Source organism: Phyllopteryx taeniolatus, chromosome 18 (genome assembly GCF_024500385.1).
Source record: "Phyllopteryx taeniolatus isolate TA_2022b chromosome 18, UOR_Ptae_1.2, whole genome shotgun sequence".
Taxonomy (NCBI): Eukaryota; Metazoa; Chordata; class Actinopteri; order Syngnathiformes; family Syngnathidae; genus Phyllopteryx; species Phyllopteryx taeniolatus.
The window spans coordinates 8,894,061-8,919,114 of record NC_084519.1 but is presented as its reverse complement, the minus strand read 5'-3'; the positions used below and the strand labels follow the sequence as shown (position 1 = coordinate 8,919,114).

At 41.7% G+C, this 25,054-nt stretch overlaps 1 protein-coding gene across 4 annotated transcripts in view; it reads left to right on the top strand.

Moving 5' to 3' along the window:
• Nucleotides 1-25,028, top strand: part of itsn2a (intersectin 2a) — a 44,451-nt gene extending 19,423 nt beyond the window's left edge. For 2 of the 4 annotated variants that reach the window (XM_061754803.1, XM_061754801.1), the window contains 23 exons: nucleotides 437-524; nucleotides 612-751; nucleotides 6,497-6,786; nucleotides 8,339-8,549; nucleotides 8,609-8,763; nucleotides 8,965-9,028; nucleotides 9,467-9,582; nucleotides 9,661-9,937; nucleotides 10,002-10,035; nucleotides 10,119-10,246; nucleotides 10,659-10,755; nucleotides 10,926-11,117; nucleotides 14,828-14,949; nucleotides 16,211-16,317; nucleotides 16,391-16,574; nucleotides 18,887-18,985; nucleotides 19,052-19,219; nucleotides 19,311-19,523; nucleotides 19,593-19,714; nucleotides 20,264-20,346; nucleotides 20,469-20,552; nucleotides 20,628-20,801; nucleotides 21,944-25,028. In XM_061754803.1, the coding sequence (XP_061610787.1) occupies nucleotides 437-524; nucleotides 612-751; nucleotides 6,497-6,786; nucleotides 8,339-8,549; nucleotides 8,609-8,763; nucleotides 8,965-9,028; nucleotides 9,467-9,582; nucleotides 9,661-9,937; nucleotides 10,002-10,035; nucleotides 10,119-10,246; nucleotides 10,659-10,755; nucleotides 10,926-11,117; nucleotides 14,828-14,949; nucleotides 16,211-16,317; nucleotides 16,391-16,574; nucleotides 18,887-18,985; nucleotides 19,052-19,219; nucleotides 19,311-19,523; nucleotides 19,593-19,714; nucleotides 20,264-20,346; nucleotides 20,469-20,552; nucleotides 20,628-20,801; nucleotides 21,944-22,098 (3,303 nt within the window). In that variant the 3' untranslated portion in view covers nucleotides 22,099-25,028. The remainder of the gene's footprint in view (nucleotides 1-436; nucleotides 525-611; nucleotides 752-6,496; nucleotides 6,787-8,338; nucleotides 8,550-8,608; nucleotides 8,764-8,964; nucleotides 9,029-9,466; nucleotides 9,583-9,660; nucleotides 9,938-10,001; nucleotides 10,036-10,118; nucleotides 10,247-10,658; nucleotides 10,756-10,925; nucleotides 11,118-14,827; nucleotides 14,950-16,210; nucleotides 16,318-16,390; nucleotides 16,575-18,886; nucleotides 18,986-19,051; nucleotides 19,220-19,310; nucleotides 19,524-19,592; nucleotides 19,715-20,263; nucleotides 20,347-20,468; nucleotides 20,553-20,627; nucleotides 20,802-21,943) is intronic. The other 2 variants (XR_009785541.1, XM_061754802.1) reach the window with 2 other exon arrangements.
• The last annotated feature ends 26 nt before the right edge of the window (nucleotides 25,029-25,054 follow it).

The following is a 25,054-nucleotide window of genomic DNA, read 5'->3' as shown; positions in this document are numbered from 1 at the left end:
TATTTATTACAAAGCATTTTGTTTTTTAGTCATTTTAATTATTGCTCATGCATCCATTTTCTTTACCGCTTATCCTCACTAGGGTCAATGTTAATACATTTTTGAAGAATAAAAAGATTTAAATAAATTTGTGTTTTAATCACCTTTGTAAAATATTTTACTTGTTCTGCAAGGGGAGATAATGACAGAAACGGAGCAACAATGCCCTGGCATTGCCCAGAGTCCAAACAAATCACTGATATCATATCATCTCGGGAGCACATTTCCATGGTATCTGGGGGCTGCGTTTGACATGGAATGATTTATCAGCCCCTATTATCATCCCTATCTGGCCCCAGCCACAGAAACTCTCATTTCCAAAGGACTTGAAATTTTTAGTACATATTATGAAACATGTAGATACCCTCTACTCACCTTTTGCATGTGCTTGCTCCAGGAATGGCAGATGAAGCTCTCTTTGCTTGTTCCTGAGCAACAGAAGCTGACTGAGAAGCTGCGTAACATGAACCTCAGCAAAATTTTACGTAGGTAACCCCCGAAACCTTAAACCTAGTAACACATAATGTGGATGAACTGATTCAATCCTTGGACTTCTGTGGTGGGTCTTGCAGCGGTGACATTGGCCTCCGTGGCTGCCAACATGAGCGACAAAGGCGTCAACTGTCGCAGGCTGAAGGACCAGCTGGACGCCCTACAGAAGGAGACCAAAGACAAGCTAGCACAGATGGAACAATACAACAAAGAACTCAAGGTCAGTGCTAATCATAATAGGAAAGTTAATAATCAGTGATAGATACGTTAGTGGAAGGGCACTTAAAGTTATATATATCACATTTTAGCTTGAATTCAGTAGGATTTAATGCAAATAGTGCTTTATAATTAATAGAAAAGTGACAGTTATACTTGAAATTCCAATTTGTGTAAAAAAAATCTACAGTGAGTACGGAAAGTATTCAGACCCCCTTAAATTTGTCACTCTTTGTTATATTGCAGCCATTTGCTAAAATCATTTAAATTCATTTGTTTTCCTCATTAATGTACACACAGCACCCCATATTGACGGGGGGAAAAACGGAATTGTTGAAATTTTTGCAGATTTATTATAAAAGAAAAACTGATATATCACACAGCCATAAGTCTTCAGACCCTTTGGTCATTATTTAGTAGAAGCATCCTTTTGAGGTAATGCAGCCATGAGTGTTTTGGGGAATGATCCAAAAAGTTTTTCACACCTGGATTTGAGGATCCTTGCAGATTTTCTCCAGTTCTGTCAGGTTGGATGGTGAACGTTGGTGGGCAGCCATTTTCAGGTATCTCCAGAGATGCTTAATTGGGTTTAAGTCAGGGCTTTGGTTGGGCCATTCAAGAACAGTCACGGAGTTGTTCTGAAGCCACTCCTTCATTATTTTAGCTGTGTGCTCAGGGTCATTGTCTTGATGGAAAGTGAACCTTAGGCCCAGTCTGAGGTCCTCAACACTCTGGAGAAGGTTTTCGTCCAGGATATCCCTGTACTTGGCCACCACCATTCACTTCACTATTGGGACTGTATTGGACAGGTGATGAGCAGTGCCTGGTTTTCTCCACACATACCGCTTAGAATTAAGGCCAAAAAGTTCTATCTTGGTCTCATCAGACCAGAGAATCTTATTTCTCACGATCTTGGAGTCCTTCCGGTGTTTTTTAGCAAACTCCATGCGGGCTTTCATGTGTCTTGCACTGAGGAGAGGCTTCCGCCGGGCCACTCTGCCGTAAATCCCCGACTGGATTTAGGAACCTTAAGTGCAGCAGAATTCTTTTTGTAACTTTTGCCAGATCTGTGCCATGCCACAATTCTGTCTCTGAGCTCTTCAGGCAGTTCCTTTGACCTCATGATTCTCATTTGCTCTGACATGCACTGTGAGCTGTAAGGTCTTATACAGACAGATGTGTGGCTTTCCTAATCAAGTCAATCAGTATAATCAAACACAGCTGGACTCCAATGAAGGTGCAGAACCATCTCAAGGATGATCAGAGGAAATGGACAGCACCCGAGTTCAAAATATGAGTGCCACAGCAAAGGGGCTGAATACTTCTGGCTATGTGATATTTCAGTTTTTCTTTTTTAATGAAATGAACCTAAATTATTTTAGCAAATGGCTGCAATATAACAAAAAGTTACAAATTTAAGGGCGTCTGAATACTTTCCATACCCACTGTATATACCTGGTTTGAAATTAAGACAAAATATTGCAATTTTGGGACGTTTTGAGGAATCTAGTCATTTTTATCCTGTAGGGTACATTACTTTATTTATTGTACCACCCATTAATTCAATATCATACATAACAGGTATCAAATTCACGACCCGGGGGCCACATCCGCCTGCTACATCATTGTATGTGGCCCGTGAGAGCAAATCATCCATGTCGATTAAATGTTTTGTATTGAAATACCAAAATTGTATATTATCTTTTAATAATGTTGCAATATTGCAAGCATTTTTTTTACCAAGCACCGTTTGCAATAAGTAGATTTTTTAATTTTTTTTTAATTTATATATATATATTTTTTTACTTACTTCTGATTTCAAAACTAGTTTTCCATCAATTTGTTGTGTATATGTAATAACATGATGAGCATTTATATGGGTTCGCAGTCATCGTGGCCCTCTGAGGAAAACCCTAACTACGACGTTTGACACCCTTGTCATACAGAAATGGTTGACATACTAAATAAAAATACATTTATTTTGTATTTTATTAAATGCGTTGAATTAAAAAAATGTTTTATTGAAGAACAAAATAATATAATGGTGAATGTTAATTAATGTTGAATCAACAGCAATCCAGATTTTTATCCAACTAAAAATTGCATGGAACCAGTTGACTCCAAATAATTTTTATGCAGTGTGCCATTCTCTCTGCTCAGCTTGGAACTGCGTTTTAACCCCTTCTTTCTCTCCTTTTCCCCCTTAATCCTGCTACCTGGATGCCTTATTCTCCTCCACTTCTTCCTTTTTCTACACTTATTATTTTCCATTTCATATCTTTCCCCACATGTCGTTCTCCCTTTTGCATGTGGTCAGCTTGAGGACATGGATGACTGTCTCCTGCGTGCATTTCTGTCTCTGCTGGCCTGTCTCAGCCAACTCTTTCTTCTCTTCAAGGTTCTGTTGTTTTTTTGTTTAAAAAATCTTTCTTTTGCTCCACCCCATCGTTCATGTTCATATTCTGGATGGTAAGTGTGTAAATAAAAGAAATTCTCAAGTAATGAAAGCCAACCCTTAAAGGTTTGTAACGCCGGCAAAGCACTTTTTTTTGTTTTACTATACAAGGCTTTGGCCTGACTAAATGAAGCTCCTCCCCTCACTTCACCATAGTTCCTTGACCCCAAGATGACACAAGATGGCACCAAAACAATATTTTTTATTAGACATGACTTTGGCCTGAGCACAAAAAAAAGTGATTAGGTGAGTTTTTCAGCTAATGACATTGGATTTCCTCAGTAGTCGCCCTGGGAATTTTGGGGAAAACTCATTTTCACTTAGAAGGGTTAAATTTAGTAGCCATGAGTACACCCACAAAAAAGTCTAAAGACGCCATTCCATAAAAGACACAGTAAGTCTGCCATTGTGGTTTAAAGCAGCCATTTTCGTGTCGTTTTGACCATCTCCACTGGTCCTTCGAAGAAAATTCAGCCCCTGTAATCAGTTTGATGATCATGTCTATCATGAGTAGACCCACAAAAAAGTCTCAGAAACCCATGCCACAAAAGACATAAGAAGACTGCCATTTTGGTTTGAAGCAGCCGTTTTAGTGTCATTTTGGCCATTTCCCAGGGTTCCTTTGAAGAAAATTCAGCCGCCAATGTCAGTTCTCTTGGCAACATGAAATTTAATAGCCATGTCTATCTAGTGCTGGGCGATATATTGAGAAGCTCGATTCAATAAATATTTTATTAATGCACCATATGGAAAGAGGGGATCGATTTTATTTTCTATACTTTTTGCTACTTCATGAGACTTCTGCCAACATGGAGAAGATGCTAGTGACTAGCGAGCCATAGTCCCAAAAACGGGCACATCTATCATTTAAAAACAACGCTGTCTGCAAAATGTGTATGAAAGATGTTATGACGAAGAAGGGCATCTCTGTGTCAAATCACCTGAAAATGAAGCACGTTATCAAGTTCGTTGCGTGTATCACGTTAAAGAGTTCCGCATCTCCGGGCCACTCCTGTAATGTGAACAAAATAATGCCGCAAATGAAAATCAGCACCTCCAAATCTGAGACCATGGTCCTCAGTCAGAAAAGGGTGGAGTGCCCATTCCGGGTCGAGGAGGAGATCCTGTCCGTAGTGGAGGAGTTCAAGTTTCTCCGGGTCTTGTTCACAAGTGAGGGAAGAATGGAGCAGGAGGTCAACAGTAAGATTGGTGGAGGGTCTGCAGTGATGCAGACTCTGTATCAGTCTGTCGTGGTAAAGAAGGAGCTGAGCCAAAAGGCAAAGATCTCATTTTATCAATCCATCTACGTTCCTACCTTCACCTTCTTTCGGTCACAAGAGCAAGATCACTGATACAAGCGGCCGAGATGAGTTTCCTTCATAGGGTGTCCGAGCTCTCCCTTAGAGATAGCGTGAGAAGCTTGGTCGTCCGGGAGGGCCTCGGAGTCGAGCCGCTGTTCCTCTGCATCAAGAGGAGCCAGATTAGGTGGCCCGGGCATCTCATTAGGATGCCCCATGGACGCCTCCCTGGACGACCCAGGACACGCTGGAGAGACTATGTCTCTCGGCTGAGCTGGGAACGCCTCGTGATTCCCCCGGAAGAGCTGGATGAAGTGGCTGGGAAGAAGGAAGTCTGGGCTTCCCTGCTGTTTCGGTTTTGGGGTTTGGGTTTATCATTGTCATTATTTTTTTTTTTCTGTCAAGAATTTTCATTTCTGTGCATCACTAATTTTGAGATCATTATAGCAAACAAAGCAAATTTATTTATATAACGCATTTCATACACAAGGTGCTTTACATGACTAAAAGCATTTAAAAACATAAAAAAACAGCTTATAAACTTTTAAAACAAAGAGGGGAAAAAAATAAAAGTACAATTAAAACAGCGTACAGTGATGTCACTCTAATCTATTGGTGAGGAAAGTGGAAACGCGTTCGGTAAAAGGCCGTCGGTTGGGGGGTGGGGGGGTTGATAAGAGACACTTCTTTTCTTTTTTCTTTTTTAGAAGAGGGTTGTTGTCTTTTTTGGGGGGGGGGGGGGGGGCGTTATTTGTCTTTTTTTTTTTTTTCTTTTTTTTTATGGGGTGGTGGGGGGGGCGGGGGGGGGGGGGGGGGGGGGGGGGGGGGGGGTGGTGTGGGGGAGGGGATAGGGGGGGGGGGAGGGGGTGGGAGGGGGGGAGGGGGGTGGGGGTGGGTGGGGGGGGGGGGGGGGGGGGGGGCGGGTAGGGAGGGGGTGGGGGGGGGGCGGGGGGGGGGGGGGGGGGGGGGGGGGGGGGGGGGGGGGGGGGGGGGGGGGGGGGGGGGGGGGGGGGGGGGGGGGGGGGGGGGGGGGGGGGGGGGGGGGGGGGGGGGGGGGGGGGGGGGGGGGGGGGGGGGGGGGGGGGGGGGGGGGGGGGGGGGGGGGGGGGGGGTGGGGGGGGGGGTAGGAGTAAGTGGAATGGGTGGTTATGTGTAGTTTGAGAGGATAAGGGGAGGTTAAGAGGAGAATATTTGGGTATAGAATGAGGATAAATGTTAGTTAGGGTTTGTTGGAATGATATTGTAGGGAGTGTGGATGTAATTTTAATTGTGGTGGGTTTTAATGTTATTTTGGGGGTGGGAGTTTATAGGTTTAATAGGTTTTAATGGTGTTGGGTGTTGATATATGTAAGAGGGAGAGGATTTAAGTGAAATGGTGATTGGATATATGGATTGAGAGGGGGGGGTGAAAAGATTTTATTTGGTATTGTTATTGAGTATTGTGTTTTATGGTTGTGGGTAGAGAAGGAGAAGTATGTGATTGAAGAAGTGATGGGTAGGAAATGGTTAGAAGGTTTGTTTTGATTGTGTAGTAGTTTTATTATTATTATGATTATAATATTTTAGGAATTGTCTATGGGTGTTTTAATTTGGGGGTATAAAATATTAAGAACAAAAGATATGTTATTGTATTTGAAATAAAAATGTAGAGAAGTTTGTGTGGTTTAATTGAATACAATTTTGGCTCATATAGGGAAAAGTAATTTATTTCTTTGCAGTGTTTATAATTGTGAAATAAACCTGCTTTATAATGTAAATCAATTTGGTCTGGTCCACTTTTATACATTTATAAACTTTAATACAATAAATATCGAGTCATATTGAATATCAACATTGGGGGGGGGGGGGGGGGGGGGGATTATGATGTAAAGTTAAGGCCATATCGCCCAGCACTATGTCTATCATGAGTAGACCCACAAAAAGTCTCCAGATGTTCCATACGTTTCCATGACAGCTGTTTCCATGACAGCTGTTTCCATTGTGCGCTTCCTGTCAGGAGCTGAGGGAGAAGCAGGCCAAGCAGCAGTCCGTCCTGGATGACTTGCACCGCGTCAAGGAGGAGAAGCTGCGGGAGTTGAAGAGACGCAGGGAAGAGGAGGAGGAGCAGCAAAGGCAAAGGAGGATCGAGGAAGAAGAGAGGCGGAGGAAGGAGGAAGAGGAGGAGCGGGAGAGACAGAGGAAAGAGGAAGAGGAAAAGGAGAGACGGCAGGAAGAAGAGCGGGATAGACGGAAGAAAGAGGAAGAGGAGCGGGAGAGACAGAGGATAGCAGACGAGGAGGAAGTCAGGTAGATGACATACAAAGTACCGTAAAGTTCGGACTATGCACTACAATACACGTACAAATAGAACAACCAATGTACAGGTACATCGCAAAAAAATTTAATATGGTAGAAAAGTCAATCTACTTCAGTGCTCATACAGTATATTATAGAGATTCATTGAACACAGGAAAATACTCTTTAAAGGGCAACTTCCTGCCTAATTTCTACATTAAAAATAATTTTCATTGTTTCTTGATTGTTTTTTATGTAATATTCTAGTTTCTCGAGATGATTCATTTTGAGTTTTAGTTTGCTGTGTAAGCTATAAACATCAACTTTATACATATATCTTAAAAAACAAATATTTCACTCTGAGTGTGTGTAGTTCATCTCAATAATATGAGTTCCCATTTTTTAATTGAATTGAAGTTTAGTTTGCCCCTGACCAAGCTCGTAACTCAAAACACTCGTACACCATATGGCAAAAAATATTCGCTCACCTGTTTTGACTCACATATGATCTGGAGTCACATCCCCTTCTTAATCAATAGTTTAATATGACGTTGGTCTACCCTTTACAGCTGTAACAGCTTTAACTCTTCTGAAAAGGCTTCCCACAAGGTTTAGGAGTGTGTGTGTTGGGAATGTTTGACCATTCTTCCAGAAGCGCATTTGTGAGGTCGTAGACTGATGTTCGACGAGAAGGCCAGGCTCTCAGTCTGCACTCTAATTCATCCAAAAGGTGTTTTATCAGGTTGAGGTCAGGACTCTGTGTCGGCCAGTCAAGTTCATCTACACCAAACTCTCTCCTCCATGTCTTTATGGACCTTGGTTTGTGAACTGGTGCAAAGCCATGTTAGTAATGGAAGAACTGTTCCTACCAAGTTGGGAGCATGGAATTGTCCAAAATATTGGCTCCTTACTCCCAGTGGAAGGAACTCTAAATGCTTCAGCATACCAAGAGCTTTTGGACATTCATTTCTGCTAAGTTAGTGGGAACAGCTCTGGGATGGCTCCTTCCTGTTCCGACATGAGTGTGCACCAATATGTTAGCATTAAGCTAGTGGGAGGTAAAGTTGTGTGGTTGTTTCAAATACATATGTAATTCTCCTTGTTTTATGTAGAGTTTGACAATAAACTTCAACTGGGAGTGGCGTTGAACAGCTGGAAGCTTCCTTTTTGAGGAATTGTTCGCCATCTGCCCAACTGCTATTTGTTGTGAAGGGAGTTGAGTCGATATCAGTGCTCATATCTTGGGTTTTTGCTTGTAAGTCAAAGCAAAAAGTCAACCGAACGACGGCTTGTATCTCGAACAAAGGTAACTTGGGTCACTCATATTTAAGGCACCACTGTATACTAAAAAAACCCATGAAAAAATACATTCACTTATAAAAAACAAAAAAGCGGAGGGTGCCAACGATTACCCACGATATAGTGGGGGAACTCTGTATGTGTAATATGTGTGGCTTACGAAGCTTTATTATTTATTTATTTTTTATTTTAGCGCGTGCAGCTTATATACAGTACAAGTGTGTTTTGTGTAAATTGCGATTGAAAGTAACTTTTTTCGATGCAGGCAGGCAAAGCTGGAGCAGGAGAGGATGGCGAGAGAGGAGGAGGCGCGTCAGAGGGAGGAAGAGGAGCGAAAAAGGAGGGAGGAGGAGAAAAAGAAGAAAGAGCAGGAGGAGGCACAGGCGGCCTCAAAAGTGACAGTTTACAAAGCGCTGTACTCCTTCGCAGCTCGCAACAAGGACGAACTGAGCATCGACGCCGACTGTCTCATCGAGGTTTGTTTGTTTGTTTTCAACACGCACGCACATGATTGTGATGAGCAGAATGTCTCCAGGTGGACGAGCAGACGGTGGGCGAGCCGGGCTGGCTGTACGGGAGTTACCGTGGAAACAAGGGCTGGTTTCCTCACAGTTACGCAGAGAAATTCACAGAGAGCGGCCTCTTGTCCCCCGGACCGACTTCTTGTCCACCACTGCTTCCTGTCTCCAGGTAATGCCAGTTAAACCAGATCAAAATCTTAGAGCACACCACCAAACAAAAGTATACAGTGTTACCCTGCTATTCGCGGGGTATAGGAACCGAACCCTAATAATTGAGGTCCCCCACGTAAAAAGGTTTATAATTGCATATAAATGCCACAGGATGGCAGCCAAGCACTTTTTAATTATGTTTTCTCATCTTTACATTTAGAGTAACAGATGGCGAACTAACAGGCGACAACAGCGTTCCTCCTCTTCAATCAGACACATCGCAGGTAAATTGTTTAACACGTCTGTGTTCTGAGACACATTTTAGCCCTTCTTTGTTGCTCAGTGTTATAGCGACCTGGCTTGCTCATGTTTACATGCTACACACACAGACACACACCCACACACACACACACACATAGCCTACTTTTTTATTTATAGCTCTCCTCTATGTGGGTCCCCTCCTTGTAGATTAATTACACTGACTGGACACTAATTATGTACACTTAAACATTCTAAAGCAGGGGTGGGCAACCCAGAGCCAGAAAGCATTAGGTCCTGTCTTGAAATTCTAAAAACAAATAAAACTTCAGAGGAGCTGTTTAACTACTTAACCCTTAATCCTCACCCTTCTGAGGGAGAGAAACGTCACGTTGATTGCCCAAAGTCAGTCATCGTCTTCCTTGTTGCTATTAAAAATAAACAATAAAAATTCTGCCTCTCAGTTTCCAGCTCCTATCCTGACCAAGGTCATGTCGCCCTGGTCGCTCGCCGCCACCACCACTGCCTCCTCCGAAGCACACCTCAACCTCCCGCTCGGCGAGGGTGAAATTGGGACAGAGTATGAAGACACGCACACATACATGAGTCTCTCTATAACTACAGCAGTTTAGATAATGATGTGTTGCTATCATTAAAGCATGGACCCACTGGACGGAGGTGACTCTGTTCAACTTGAAGGTAAGCATACACTCAAAGCCTTGGCGTCACCTGACTTAACACCTCATTGTGTTGTTGCCAAAAACAAAGAGTATGTGGCGCTGTACACGTACGAGAGCCCGGAAGCGGGCGACCTCACCTTTGAGGAAGGTGATGTTATCGTGGTAATGGAGCGGGAAGGGGAGTGGTGGCAGGGGTGCATCGGTGACCAAACCGGCGTCTTCCCGTCCAACTATGTAAAGCCTGTGGAGCCAGAGGTAACTTGATTTCATGTGGAAGTACTGCAATATTGTCATGTATAAGGCACTTTATTTGTTTTAGGTGTCAAGACCTGGTGGGCCAACCAAGAAGCCTGGTGAGAATACACAACTCAAATACTCACAGGGGATGATCGTGCGGATCTAAATTCAGCCCTGCTCGTCTTTGATTGGTCGTCAGAGATCGCCCAGGCTGTCACTGCCTCTGCTTCAGTCGGCCCCACAGTACATCAGCTGCGCCTGTCTCCGGGCCAGCTCATTGTGGTCCTGGCCAAGAACTCATCTGGCTGGTGGCTGGGAGAACTGCAGGTCAGTGTGGACACAACCGGCATCTTGTTGTGTTGTGACCTCACATCAACACCTTTCTTTTTTACCTCAAGACAAAAAAATAGCAGGGGATAGAAATCTGTTTTCATTTAGTGAGAAATGATCATACATAGTAGAATAACGCATTTATTTGTGGAGGTATGACTGATACATTCATGAAATAAAATAGGACGTTATTTATTGAAAAATTATTTTTTTTAATTTTTATTTTACCAATGAAGGCCCCAGCCCCTAATAAATTCATTACCCCCAATAGATGCCTGGTGCACACCTGGCAAACTATTTTATGAGGAAAAACAGGAGTCCTTTTTAGTGATATAGTTAAATAGTTAACTACTAAACTATTTTGTTTACACGGCCGAGTAAATTACATTTCCGTTATTTCTTTGTGCAGGCTCGTGGTAAAAAGCGTCAGAGAGGCTGGGTTCAGTCCTCCCACGTCAAGCTGCTCGGACCCTCCAGCAACAAGTCGGCCCCCTCACCTCTGCCAGGTCAAAATACACTTCGTCGTAAATCATCTGTTTACCATAACTTTTGGTAGACCTAAAATAATCTGATGAGATCCAGCGCAAAACGCTCTTGTATAGATAATTACATGGACCTTAAACTGGATATCAAGGATATGGAATTAATGCTCGAACGGCTTTCCATATCTCCGCAGTGTGCCAAGTCATCGCCATGTACGACTACACGGCGGCCAATCCTGATGAGCTGAGCTTCTCCAAAGGCCAGCTCATCAACGTCTTGGACAAGACCAACCCAGATTGGTGGAGAGGGGAGGCTGACGGCGTTACAGCCCTGCTGCCCACCAACTACGTCAAGATGACCACCGAGTCCGACCCCAGTCAGCAATGTGAGTACACCAAAGACCTTATGAACACCAAGAATAATGACACAACTTAAAAATATATCTAGCTACAGCTAGCCGTCTCATGACATTTGTGTCATAGCTAGCAGATATGTGAGCGGTTTGGGGCTCGAAAAAGACGAGGCAGAAAACCACGTCCGAGTTTACGAATGCTGGGATTTTACAAAAATGCTTATTTATTCAAGCAGCAACTTTTTAAGACGACAAAATTGTTTTTGTTTACTTGGTTTGAGCCACTGCTGCACTAGATTAAAAGCCAAAAGATATCATGTTGGGACACCTTTTTTCAAATAAATAATAAAAAATTAAGGCAGTTGAGACAATTTGGACGCACTTTTTTTCTTAATGGTATCGGATCAAAAGTCAGTATCGGCAGTTCGTCTAAATCAAGTGAGTCGGACTCCGGTGCAAAATAATTTATATTCATTTATTTAAGGTCTCAGTCTCGTGGCTGTGATAACAAGCGTGATCACGTCCTGTGTTTAATTAGCATCAACATGGGATGAACAAATGTGCACCGGTCCGCCCGACATGATTAGCAACCATGTAACACTGACATCGACATGATTAATATGAACGCATGCCAGGGCCCCGCATTAATATTCCTGCTATGTTAATGTATCTGCTCTCTGCCTCATCTCACACACCTTCCCCTCCTCCTGCTTCATCTCTCCTTTGTTTCCTCTGTAGGACAAACAATGTGGGCTTTCCTGTCCTCCTCCTCTTCCACCTCCTCCTCCTCTTGTTCCTTACCTTACCGCAACCCGGAATCCCGGCCACCTGCGGGAATAGAACCAGCCTCGCCCGTTTATTTGTTTTCTTTTCCTGCCTGACTTTTGCCTCTTTAATCTCCTGCACATTTTCTTCAACTAACTTTCATATTGAGACCCTGCAAAATTGCTGTATTGGAGCACTAATATACTCAGCTTATCTGCCTTTGTATTTTACACAGACCCAACTAAAGATGGGATAGTGACACAGAATTCCACAATCAGAGTCTGTATCTCCTCAAGAGGCGTAACGGATCATCCGGAATGTATGAAATAGTGACACAGAATTCCACAATCAGAGTCTGTATCTCCTCAAGAGGCGTAACGGATCATCCGGAATGTATTCGCAAGTTTATAGAATAATTGTCGGACGACAACAATTGCATTCAACACATCAGAGCTGGAGAAGAGGTTGTCTGATGTTAAACTTTGCACCCTTGTTCCAGCATTGTGGAATACTTATACACTGAAACCCGAGCAATATCGGATTTTTGGGGCAGATGCAGTTACCGATATTGGGGGCTTAAAAAAAAAGCTGATATATCGTCCAATATCCGTTATATTGGCCAATGACCGATATCGACCAAAACATGAAATAGGAACATCGATATATGCTGGAGGGTATATTGAAGGAACTCCAATTACTAACACTGTCAACATAAGGACTGTAAACTGTCAACTGTATAATAGTCTTATATTAGATAACGGTGGACTTGGGAATTAACAGTTGCATAAATCTTTGTTTGCCTCACAAAGATCATTTACACAACTTTAAAACGCTGTATAATAGTCTTATATTAAAGGCCCAGTAAACTGACCCAAAAATGTTTTGTAAATTTGAGATGCCACAAAGAGGAGCATTGTTAACAAGCTGGACAATTTTGAATGAATTAAAAAATAATAATAATAATCACAAAGTATTTGAAATCAGGCTTCAAGAATTGAGACGTTCGCTCAGCTTCCAGACGCTGTGGGTGTGTCGCTGAATGCGCTGAGAACCCCAGCCCTTGAAACTTTCAGCTGTCAATAAAATATGTGCCTTCTCTCCCAGCTCCAAAGGTGGGAGTGGAGAATTCCCAGCGATGCACATTGCACATGTTCTCACAGGCTGCAGAGAGGCACTCTGTGGCGGATAGACAGCCTCTGAGCTCCGTCATAATGACCGACAGCCGCGCAAGCACAATTTTCCCACCTTCGCCTCTGTGGAAATTTATCTGGCCGTGCATCACACTGCTGTGGCTGCAGAAGTGTGATGCAGAGGGTGATTTTTATTTATTTATTTTTTTATTATTATTATATATTATATATTTTTTTCTTTCTTCTCGCCCCGCGACATTACGGTTAAGAACTGTAAGGCGGACGACCCTAACGCCATTGCAACAGACCGTTGGTGGCTACTCCAGCCACCAGGGCGGTAGATCGCGTCTGGTTTGCCGCTGCTTCGCTACGCGGCGGCGCATGTGTAGAAACACCACAGCAGAGACACTGTAGCCCAAATAAAACAAAACACATCACACTTCAGGAAAGATGTATTTTTTCAGGTTGTAGGCATAGTTTGATGACTAACTGCATGCTGTATAGTAGAACTGGGCCAAGTTATTAGAAATAACGACATAGCAATTATGCTGAATGGCCACTGCATGGAATAAGGGTGCTTGGTAGTTATATAGTGGGGGAAAGCCGACTTATGCTATACCTTACTTGCGTCAGCGCACCCCGTTTTAGCCCCGCCCAAAAAGTCTGGAAAACTGAGATGGTGAAAAACTGTTTAACACTATAGCTCAATAATTCTGTACTTAATTTTTCTCAGTCTTTACTATGTTTTCAGCACTTACTTTCAAACATATTTAATGTATTTAGGAAAAAAAACATGAAAATTACTTTTCTGGTTCTTTGAGCAGCACAACAGAATTTCTGCACAGAAATAAAGTTAATACATCGGTTACATACTGACCGATGTCGATTTGTTTTGATATGCTATAACTTGTCCAATTAATCAGCCAGCCGATTTATCGGTCGTGCTCTATCGGACATACGGGGTTCATCCCGCCTCTGTTACAGCTCTAAGACTACCTCTGAAGGCGTAAAATTGCCGGGGTGACTTTGTCATTCTGTGTCATTGCTAGATGCAGCAAAAAAGTGTATAAAACAAGCAGCGTAAAAGTGGCTCGAGAAGTATGTGTTCATCTTCACACTGCTATCCCAGCATTACAAAATACACTTACACACACGCATCATTCTTCATGTAGTGGCTCTGAGACTACCTCTGAAGGCATAAAATTGCCGGGTCGACTATCATTCTGTGTCAGTGCCAGGTGTGGCAAAAACAGTAAAAGTAGGCAGTGTTAAAGGGTATAGCAGGCTTGTGTCTCTATGATGCAAAGCTTAATTTGGCTTTGCCATTGAAAACAAATCCCACCGTAAATGTGAAATTACACCACATTAGGTACACTGCAGTATACTGTACTGATAGATGAATACCTCCCTGACAGTGTCAATTGTCTTTGTAAAGGCACCATTTTGTGAATTTGTACCTAATATTGTGGTTTTAGTTTTCTAAACAAAGCCCACAGTTCAGTATGATTATGGTGGTATACTTAACCTAAAAGCCTTACTAAAATGGACCAATGTGAACCCTTCCTAATACTACCATCCACTTTTAATGGTATAGAATAATAAAACAAACTATATCATATGTGTGACTGACATTTACTTTTACACTTGAGTGACATCACCAGCAGAACAAACTCGTCTTCCTCTATGCGCTTTCCCTCCATTCCAGCCTATGCAATCATGAAAGGTGCTCCCTTTCACTTGCCTGCTACTGTATGTGCCTCACTCATGTAAATAACATGGATCACAAAGCTGATAATAAAGGAAGGTTTGAACACACGTGTGCGGGCTTTTGTATTATGTGTGTCAAAGGGTGTGCAGACCTAATGACTCTGGACACGATGAGTCCCCAGGAGAGGAAGAGGCAAGGTTACATCCACGAGCTCATCCGCACCGAGGAGACCTATGTGGACGACCTGGAGCTGGTGCTGGAGGTCTGCATGCGCACGCACGCACACACACAAACACACAGACACAATTACTGTCCACGAAATTTGGTATCTCCACTACCTCTACTACCTCATACTATGGTATGCATATTTTGAGTTCTTTTTGTTTATGGAGGTTTTTTGTTTATGGAGGTTAAACATAATTTAAAAATAAAATTTGTTCAAATATTGTTTTTTCAACCATTTACTTTACTTAATTTAAAAATTCACATTGTTATATTATTAGTGGCCAGGTCATTGTAAATGACAACTGATTCTTATTTGACCTACCTGGTTAAATAAAGGTTACACAAAAATATAAATATTATTTAAAATAGATTTAAAAAAATAAAATCTAGGTGTAGAATTTTATTGACATCTTAATGTAACTAAAAGCAATGTATACTTTTTAAGATTGAGATAAAAAGCTTTTATTTTATTCCTGCCAAGGTTTGTTTCTGAATCGCTAGTGTAATTTAATTTTATGTATTAAAACAAATACTATTTAAGATGGGCATAAATATAAAACCAGTTATTTTACTTTACATTAATATCATAATGTTAAAAAATAAAGGGCCACAAGTTTTATTTTTTTAAGATATTTAACATTTAAAAATATTAAAACATTTTATTCAATGTAATGAAATACCTTCATTTCTTAACCCCTTTAAGATGGGCTATTTTATTTAAATATCAGCGTTTTAAAAAAATACATATATTTTTCTCAGATTTTGCATTATAGTTACAATATAGTAGGTAAAATACTACAAAATATATATTTTCAGTTAATTGTCTTTATCTATATCCATCCATCCATTTTCCGAGCCGCTTCTCCTCACTAGGGTCGCGGGCGTGCTGGAGCCTATCCCAGCTGTCATCGGGCAGGAGGCGGGGTACACCCTGAACTGGTTGCCAGCCAATCGCAGGGTACAGAGAAACAAACAACCATTCGCACTCACAGTCATGCCTACGGGCAATTTAGAGTCTCCAATTAATGCATGTTTTTGGGATGTGGGAGGAAACCGGAGTGCCCGGAGAAAACCCACGCAGGCACGGGGAGAACATGCAAACTCCACACAGGCGGGGCCGGGGATTGAACCCGGGTCCTCAGAACTGTGAGGCTGACGCTCTAACCAGTCGCCCGCCGTCTTTATCTATATAAAAATGTTAATTAAAAAAAAACTTTGAAATGGGATTTAAATTAAAATGTAATTGTTTATTAAATAAGATCAAGAGCTCCAATTTGACCAAGTTTTCTGTTTTTCAGGTATTCTACAAGCCTATGTCAGAATCCGGTCGACTAACAGAAGCGGAGATGGGCGTCATCTTCGTCAACTGGAGAGAGCTTATCATGTGCAACACCAAACTGCTCAAGTAAGTATGTCAACACTTGAGATGTCTCCCTGTACACAACCTTTCGTAGCTTCCATCGGGTCTGCGCTTTCAGGGCACTGCGTGTACGCAAGAAAACGGGAGGCGACAACATGCCGGTGCAGCTGATCGGCGAACTGCTGGCGTCGGAGCTGACGAACATGCAGCCTTACGTCCGCTTCTGCTCTTGCCAGCTCAACGCCGCCGCCCTGCTGCAGAGCAAAACGCACAACCAGCCTGACTTCAAGGACTTCCTCAAAGTACTGTACTCACACACTATTAAAGGCATACAGTTACTGTCCAAAGAAAACCATGTTATCTCCATGAATTCTCATATTTGTAGTTTTATTTTCATCCATCCATCCATTTTCTGAGCCGCTTATCCTCACAAGGGTCACAGGAGTGTTGGAGCCTATCCCAGCTATCATCGGGCAGGAGGCGGGGTACACCCTGAACTGGCTGCCAGCCAATCGCAGGGCAAATATAAACAAACAACCATTCGCACTCACATTCACACCTACGGGAAATTTAGAGTCTCCAATTAATGCATGTTTTTGGGATGTGGGAGGAAACCGGAGTGCCCGGAGAAAACCCACGCAGGCACGGGGAGAACATGCAAACTCCACACAGGCAAGGCTGGGGATTGAACCGCGGTCCTCAGAACTGTGAGGCAGACGCTAATAAAATACTCAATTCTAATAAAAAAAAAGGTTTTAATTCAATAAAAGTAAAAGGAAATAAAAACACATTTGGAAATACATGATTTTTCAGAAAATTATAGCTTTTTCCTGATTGAAAACAAATATTACGAATTTGTGAGGGGGAATAAGATGGTATTAAAATGTTAAAACAAATGTTTTAATGTAATCTTAAATAATTTTAAAAGACTTGAAGCTACGAGATTTTTAGAAAATATAGCATTTTCTAAATTCTTCTCTACAATTTGTAGATAACCAGCTTCAAGAAAACTATAACAAATGTGTGTGGGGGTCAGGGGTAGTTTTAGTTCGTCAGGTTTGATCTATAAACTGAGTTTTTTTTCTTTTAATGTAATTTCGAAAATGTATAATCTGATTAAATGATAACATTTTCAGCTTTTTTTTATTTTTCCAAAAATGAAAATATTTTTTACATACAATCTCGTAGGTAAAAATTCCTTTTTAAAAATGCATATTTTTATTCCAAAATAAATTTTAAAATAGTATCTTGGAAATATTTGTTTTAAGAAAAATATTGCTTTTTCTGAAATTATTTCTACCAGATACATTTTAAAATTTCCAATTAATCCATTTTCTATACCACGTATCCTGTTCAGGGATGTGGGGAGCTGGAGCTTATCCCACCTGACATAGGGGGAAAGGGAGACTACACCCTGGACTGGTTGTCATTCTATCACAGGGTGCATATAGAGACGAACAACCATTCACACTGATGTCCAGTCACTGAGTGGGAACTGAAACCACACCACCTGCATGGTGGCATCAGTGGCACATTTTAAAATAAATTTTTATTAATTGGGGATTTATTTTTTATTTTTATTTTTTTTTTTTTTCATTCATTAATTCATAAAACAAATAAACTTTTATGGGGCGGAGGGTCTACCAAACAAATAATTCAAATGGCTTCTTGTAGAAGTATTTTTTATTAGTACACTCCAGTAAAGTCATGTATCTCCATGATTATTTTTTTTTAACTCATTCACTACAAGCCAATTTCAAAGTATAGTTCCCTATATTGCCAGCTGTTTCAAAGCAATTTGACTGATCTTACGTTCTGTGACATTATAAGCACCCAACCTACCAAAACAAAAAGTACACTATTCTTTCACCAGAAAAAAAAGTTTGTTTTTACCTCTTTCCGTTCTTTAGTAATCAACATTAGAACATGGGTTGTTTTTACTAAAAACACCGGTTTCTGAAAAGTGGAGAAAATGAGTTTTGTGAAAAGAAATGTCAAGCCGACCAGTGACTTTGATGCTAATACTTTATGCTTTTGTGTCACCTCAAACTAAAAAGGAAGACTAACAAAACTCACCGTATAACATCAGTGGCTTTTTTTTTTTTCATTCAGTTCTTGAACGGCGTGATCCTTTCTCATGATCACGACACTCACTTTGCACTACACCGACTGGGACACATACTGTTTATACCATACATCTTTCAACATGTTGGCATTTCACGCCCTCATAATTGACGTGGCAAGATGAGATTCACCTCCTAATCTTGATCTTCTACTTAAAGGCTATGCTGATCTCAAATCCAAAGCGATGCAACGCAGCCATCTATTGGCATCTGTTTGTCATGTGTTATGTACTGTAGAAACTTGAATTTCACAGGCAAGCTGGGGGATGCCAGCCTATCCATTGAAAAACATACAGGACAAATATGGCAGTGAATAGAACACAAACATTTTCAGATACGTACATGTTTTTTTTAATTGGACAGTGAGGGTAAGATTGTGTCAGTATTCACACAGTAAGCATCTATTTCACTCTCTCTGTCTCTCTCCCTCTCTCTCTCTCTCTCTCACTCACTCTCCCTCCCTCCCTCCCTCTCTCCCTCCCATGGAACAGAAAATCGCCACTAACTACCGCTGTAAAGGAATGCCTCTGTCCAGCTTTCTCCTCAAGCCCATGCAGAGAATCACACGCTACCCTCTGCTCATAAAGAACGTATGTCGGACACATATTTCAGAACTTCATCGTCTTACTCTTCGTTAATGTATGACATCACTTTAGATCCTGGAGCACACGCCTGACCACCACGCAGACCAATCGCCCCTGAGGGAGGCTCTGGAGCGGGCCGAGGAGCTGTGCTCTCAGGTCAACGAGGGCGTCAGGGAGAAGGAGAACTCTGATCGCCTCGAGTGGATCCAGAGCCACGTGCAGTGTGATGGGGCTATCGAGGTGGGAACCCCTCTTTTTGCTAGTGAAAGACGCAGGATTGTCACGGTTCTGCAGGATTGTCACGGTTCTGTCTCATCTGTGTCAATGGCAGCACTTGGTGTTAAACTCGCTCACTAATTGCCTCGGGCCACGCAAGCTGCTCCACAGCGGTCGTCTACACAAGACCAAGAGCAGCCGGGAATTGTGGGCGTTCCTCTTCAACGACTTCTTGCTCCTGACGCAAGGCACAAAATCCTTGTCCTCCTCCGGGCCCGACAAACTGTTCAGCTCCAAGAGCAGCATCCAGCTCAAGATGTACAAGACGGTAAGTAAAACCAGTGAAACCTGCGTGATATCACTTGCGTCACTTGTTTTGTATTTATTTTGTCAACAGCCACTGTTCCTCAACGAGGTTTTGGTCAAAATGCCGCCTGACCCGTCGAGTGATGAGCCGCTCTTTCTCGTCTCGCACATTGACCGCGTCTACTCGCTCAGGACAGACACCTTGAATGAAAGGTGAGCGCACACACACGGGACAATACTTGTAGGTAAAAGTCAACTGTTTTAGAATTATGGATGGGTCTTAAGAGTGCGTACCGAAGTGTCCGGTGTGTTTAAAATCCACCGCACACCGAACAACACAGCCGAATGTGACTGACGTGGATCATCTCGAAAAAGTTATAGTTGGCGACACTGCCAGTCTACCGACGCACCGCAACAGAAAAACTTTGAGACTGTATCATCTTTTCATGCTCCAAATGTAGTATAATGTACTGCATTATTTGTTAACCCAAAAAAATAATAGTGCGATTGGTGTCAAAGAAAAGCAGATCTCCACAAAGAGAGGAAACCGGTGATCAAAAAAACAAGTAGAGTGTGGCTATTTTGAGAGGCTGGATATATCGATGTATTCTTAATTTCTTACATGTATATCCTAATGAATTGTCAAGGTATCAGCTCAGACTTGGTATCGGCAAAATCAAGTGACTCGAGTACAAAAAAATGTGATCAGGACATCCCTACTGTCACTCAGTGTGCGGCAGGCCTAACATGTTGTTCTGTCAGGGCGGCGTGGGTGCAGAAAATCAAAGCGGCGTCTGAGATTTTCATCGAGACAGAGAAGAAAAAACGGGAGAAGGCATATCAAGGTCAGTGAAAGGTTTTAAGTCCATGTCTCCATTTTGTCCTCCTGTGTCTCCACTTTGTTTTTATGTGTTGTCCTCTCACATATCCATGTTGTCCTTTCGTTTCATGTCTCCATATTTTATAGCTCGCTCTCTGAAGACAAGTGGCATCGGCAGGCTCCTGGTAACCGTCTCTGAGGCCCAGGAGCTCAAAGCTTGCAAGCCCAACGGTAAGAATAATAATACAGTAATTGAAGAATGTTCATGTGAGATGTTGTCTCCCATGTCTTCCACATCCCCTGCAGGCAAGAGCAACCCTTATTGTGAGCTGACCATGGGGGCCCAGTGCTACACGTCCCGATCCGCAAGCAACACGCTAAACCCCAAGTGGAACTTTAACTGCCAGTTCTTTGTCAAAGACCTCTACCAGGACGTCTTGTGCATCACCGTCTTTGAGAAGGACCAGTTCTCGCCAGACGGTCAGTGGACTCGTTTGTATACATACAACTAAAAAAGCATAAACTGTATTAAACAGCCCACAGCACAAAAAAAGATAGGCTTTGTTGGGAATTATTCACTAGCCAGAGTTACATGCAGACTTTTTTTGCCCTTCCATCTGAAATCATTCCGATTGAAGGACTCTGGTCAACTGTTTACATGTGACATGATCTATTCCGATCTGGTGTTTACATAGGCTACATTTAATCAGAACAGCCGTTCTACAGACATGCGGTGATGTTTTATCAAGATAGGGGTCAGTAGTCTGTTTAGCACAGAAGTTGTGATTGTTTTTACACTTTTATTAAAGCAACAGCTTGATTTTTAAAAAGTTGCAAGTTGTTAAATGCAAGCTCCCCGTCGCAGGCCACCTCTGTATTTTTTATACTTTCAAGTGTATATTCATATTTTCAAGTGCATAAACGATGCATCATTGCACGTTTACGTCAAGACAGAGCTAGCGTAGACAGAGCACACCCTGACACTATTCCGATGGTTTGTTATGGTTTATTCACTGTTTACATGATGAAAATTGACATATTGGTTTGGCAAAAGGAATATTCCACCCCAGTGAATCCGAATGAAATTCAATTCGCATGCAGCCTGTTAAGCTTTATGTTTAATACCCATACTAGCAATACTATGCATGCAAGGCGCAGGTATTATTTTTATCCACTTGGGTCACCACTCTCGCATTCTACACTGTATCTGTAACTTTGAATGTGTGTAGCTTTAAAATGTGTTGCCTGGCCTGGTGTGTGACGTTGGAGTCAGCGAATAAGAGTGTATAGTTGGCCATTGTTGGCTCAGTGTAGTGGCTGGCTGTTAACTAGCTAACAGTCACTTTGCTTGTTGAGTGCCTCTGGGTATCAATTGTGGATGTACATGTTTACTTTGTTATCATTTGTGCAAAAAAGCAATTAAAGTGCACCAGCTACCTGGTGCCCGCAGGCACCATGTTGGTGACCCGTGTTACAGCACAAACTAAACTATATTTGAACAAACATATAGTGCACCCTACTAAAAAAAAAGACAACAATGCCGTAGCTTCACTTTCTGTCTTTAAAAAAATACAAATTTATTTATTTATTTATTTATTTTTTTACTATTTTTTTCCCATTAGATTTCCTTGGCCGCACTGAGGTTCCCGTGGCAACTATCAAGAAGGAACTGGAGAGCAAAGGCGCCGCCAGTCGCCGCCTACTGCTCCACGAAGTCCCCACTGGAGAAGTTTGGGTCAAGCTGGACCTGCAGCTCTATGAGCCTCCACCCAAATGATACTTCTGAGCCCCTGTGTCATATAAGACTGCAAAACCCCCATTCACAAGTGCCTTCACATACTAGCAACCTTGTTCTGGAAAAGTGAATAGGATTGGCAGCACACTGGAATACTTTTTTCTTTTTTTTTTTTTCTTTTTTTAAACAAACACAACCATGGGATTTACAAGCCACAACATTAGGTACACCCACACCATCTATTCACAATCAAGACTTTACAGATACAATCATTTCCAATGTCAGAGAGGTATTTAACAATGCATTAACTGACCTGCTTTTATTAGTACAAACATGCCGGGTCTGTTTTAGCTTCTGCACACAATGCAAACAGCATAGCATACTGTCAATGCTGTGTGAAATTCATCATGCTAAATTAATAAATTGTACATGCTGTGCAGTCCTGTACATTGTACATACAAACAGTCCTCTTTGTTGGGGCTTCATTATTAACCACCAGTGTTCTTGTATCTATGCGTGTGTAATACTGACAGGTGGCTATTGAGTTGATAAAATGGACTTCATTGATGTGAAGTGAAGAAAGCGCTACTCATCTGGAGAACCAGCAGCCGCCGTGATGGCATGTGCCATCCAGTGTGGAGGTCTCGCGTACATGGTACGGTACGTCCAGGCTGTACAACACATTACACATTATAAATGTTATGTTCACTGAATTTTTTATTTTTAAACATAGCTTTCAGGGGTGCCAAACTCATTTTCATCGTTGGCCACATCGTAGTTATGGTTTCCCTCAGAGGGCCCATGATGACTGAAAATCATAAAAACTGTGTTATTGTTTATATTGAATGATATTTGTCCATGTATAGACACTGTTCATGTTAATGAATTATCAAATTTATCAACAATGATTTTACAAGGTACTGTAGGAAACAATATAATATCAATATGCAACAATTTATTTCTGTAAATCTCTGCAAGTGTATATATACCTTTTCAAATGATCATCTTGTACAACATTCCTCGGAAATCACCATTTCCCATCACTGGTGAGCTATTTTTAGAACAGAACTGTGGGCTGCTCATGTGGTCCTTGGAGAGTACCTGGTGCTCACGGGCACCATTTAGGTGACCACTGTATTATTACATACAAACAATTGCCCCCACAACTGAATATATATTTAACGACAAATTGAATTTGAAATCAGAAGTCATGGAAAATGGAAAACGCATAGTTGCGATCCAGTTTTCTGATTCACCAATTTGCAGGATTTTACGGAACCGAAACTGCATTATTCCCTGAAAAACTCATTCTCAGGCCAAAGCCCTGTCTAAGATAAATGTATTGCTTTGGTGGCAAGAAACTACATTATGTTGAAGTGAGGGGAGTAGTTTCATTTAGTCGGGCCATAGCCCTGTCTAATAGAAAAGTACTGCTTTGCCACCATCTTGTTGGCAATTTTAAAACTTTCTAGGGGAAAGGATCACTGTATACAGTTCAATTATTGCTACCGTTCAATTATTGCTATGAAGGGATTTGCTTGGAATCTTAGAAGTTTCAAATTAGTAAGGATTTTCTGCCAAAATGAAATGAACAAATATATTTTGCAAGCATGTAGTTGTACCTGGACCTCGTGTGATTCGTGTGGCCCTTGTCTGCTGACTGGACATGGAATGAGGTGATCACAGGGGTCACGTAGTCGCCGTGTTGGACCTTGCTCTGACTGATCCACTTGTACAGACATCCTATATAGAAATGTATAATAAAAGTAAATATTATATATCTAGCCGGCACGGTGGACAACTGGTTAGCACATATGCCTGGCAGTTCTGGGGAGGGGGGTTCAAATCCCAGCCCCGCCTGCGTGGAGTTTGCATGTTCTCCCTGTGCCTGGGTGGGTTTTCTCCGGGCACTCCGGTTTCCTCCCACATCCCAAAAACATGCGTGGTAGGTTGATTGAAGACTCTGAATTGCCCATAGGTGTGAATGTGAGTGTGAATGGTTGTTTCTATGTACCCTGCGATTGGCTGGCGACCGGTTCAGGGTGTACCCTGCCTCTCGCCCGAAGATAGCTGGGATAGGCTCCAGCACGCCCGCGACCCTAGTGAGGATAAGCGGTAAAGAAAATGGATGGATGGATGGATGGATGGATGGATTATATATCTATATACAGGCCTATTGTATGTAATGTGTGACCGCTAATTGACAAAACTAGCTACCTGCTTCACAGCGAGTCTTCTTCATCTTGGACCTCTCGTATAATAATTCCATCTCCTTCAGCTCAGCCGCCCTCAGCTGTGTGGGAATGTTGTCAGCAGGGAACACATTTTAAACAGATTGCAGACCTCCGCCAAGGCTTAAGCACGGAGTAAACAGCTACAATCGAGGGTCTTCATAGGAAATAGATTCTACATTCTAAAAACGTTAAATGACAACCTAATATGATAGTCTAGCTGTCTGAATATGTTAAATGGAGAATTTGGGAAATTGAAATAAAATCCAAATCGGATCAGAAGATTGAACATTGAGCCTTTTTTTAATCATTGAACAAAGTTGTATGTTCTTTTTGAATGTTTTAATTTTTTGGAATGTTTTAATGTGTTTATTGATCAAAATGTTATAATTTTTTTTATTTCTAGTTCTTTTTTTTCTTTCTTTCTTTTTAAATATCTTGCGCCCAAATTCTTAATTATCCAATTATTATTACTCTACAGTATACTTATTTACTATAATCGTCCCAACCGAATACAAAATAGTTCTAAGCCGTCTACTGAAGAGTAACTATAGAGCCTATATGGTTTTCAATTAATCATCTACCATCAAAATTATATTTTTTTACTCTGCATTTTAGTTTTTTTTCAATATCTTTTTTGCAAATGCTATACTCTGATGTTTTGAAGCAAAATGTATTTATTGTATTTTTGTCTCTTTTTATTACATTGAACCAATTTATATATAAATCGATTGATTTTAACTGTATTGTATTTTTTTTTTTTTACT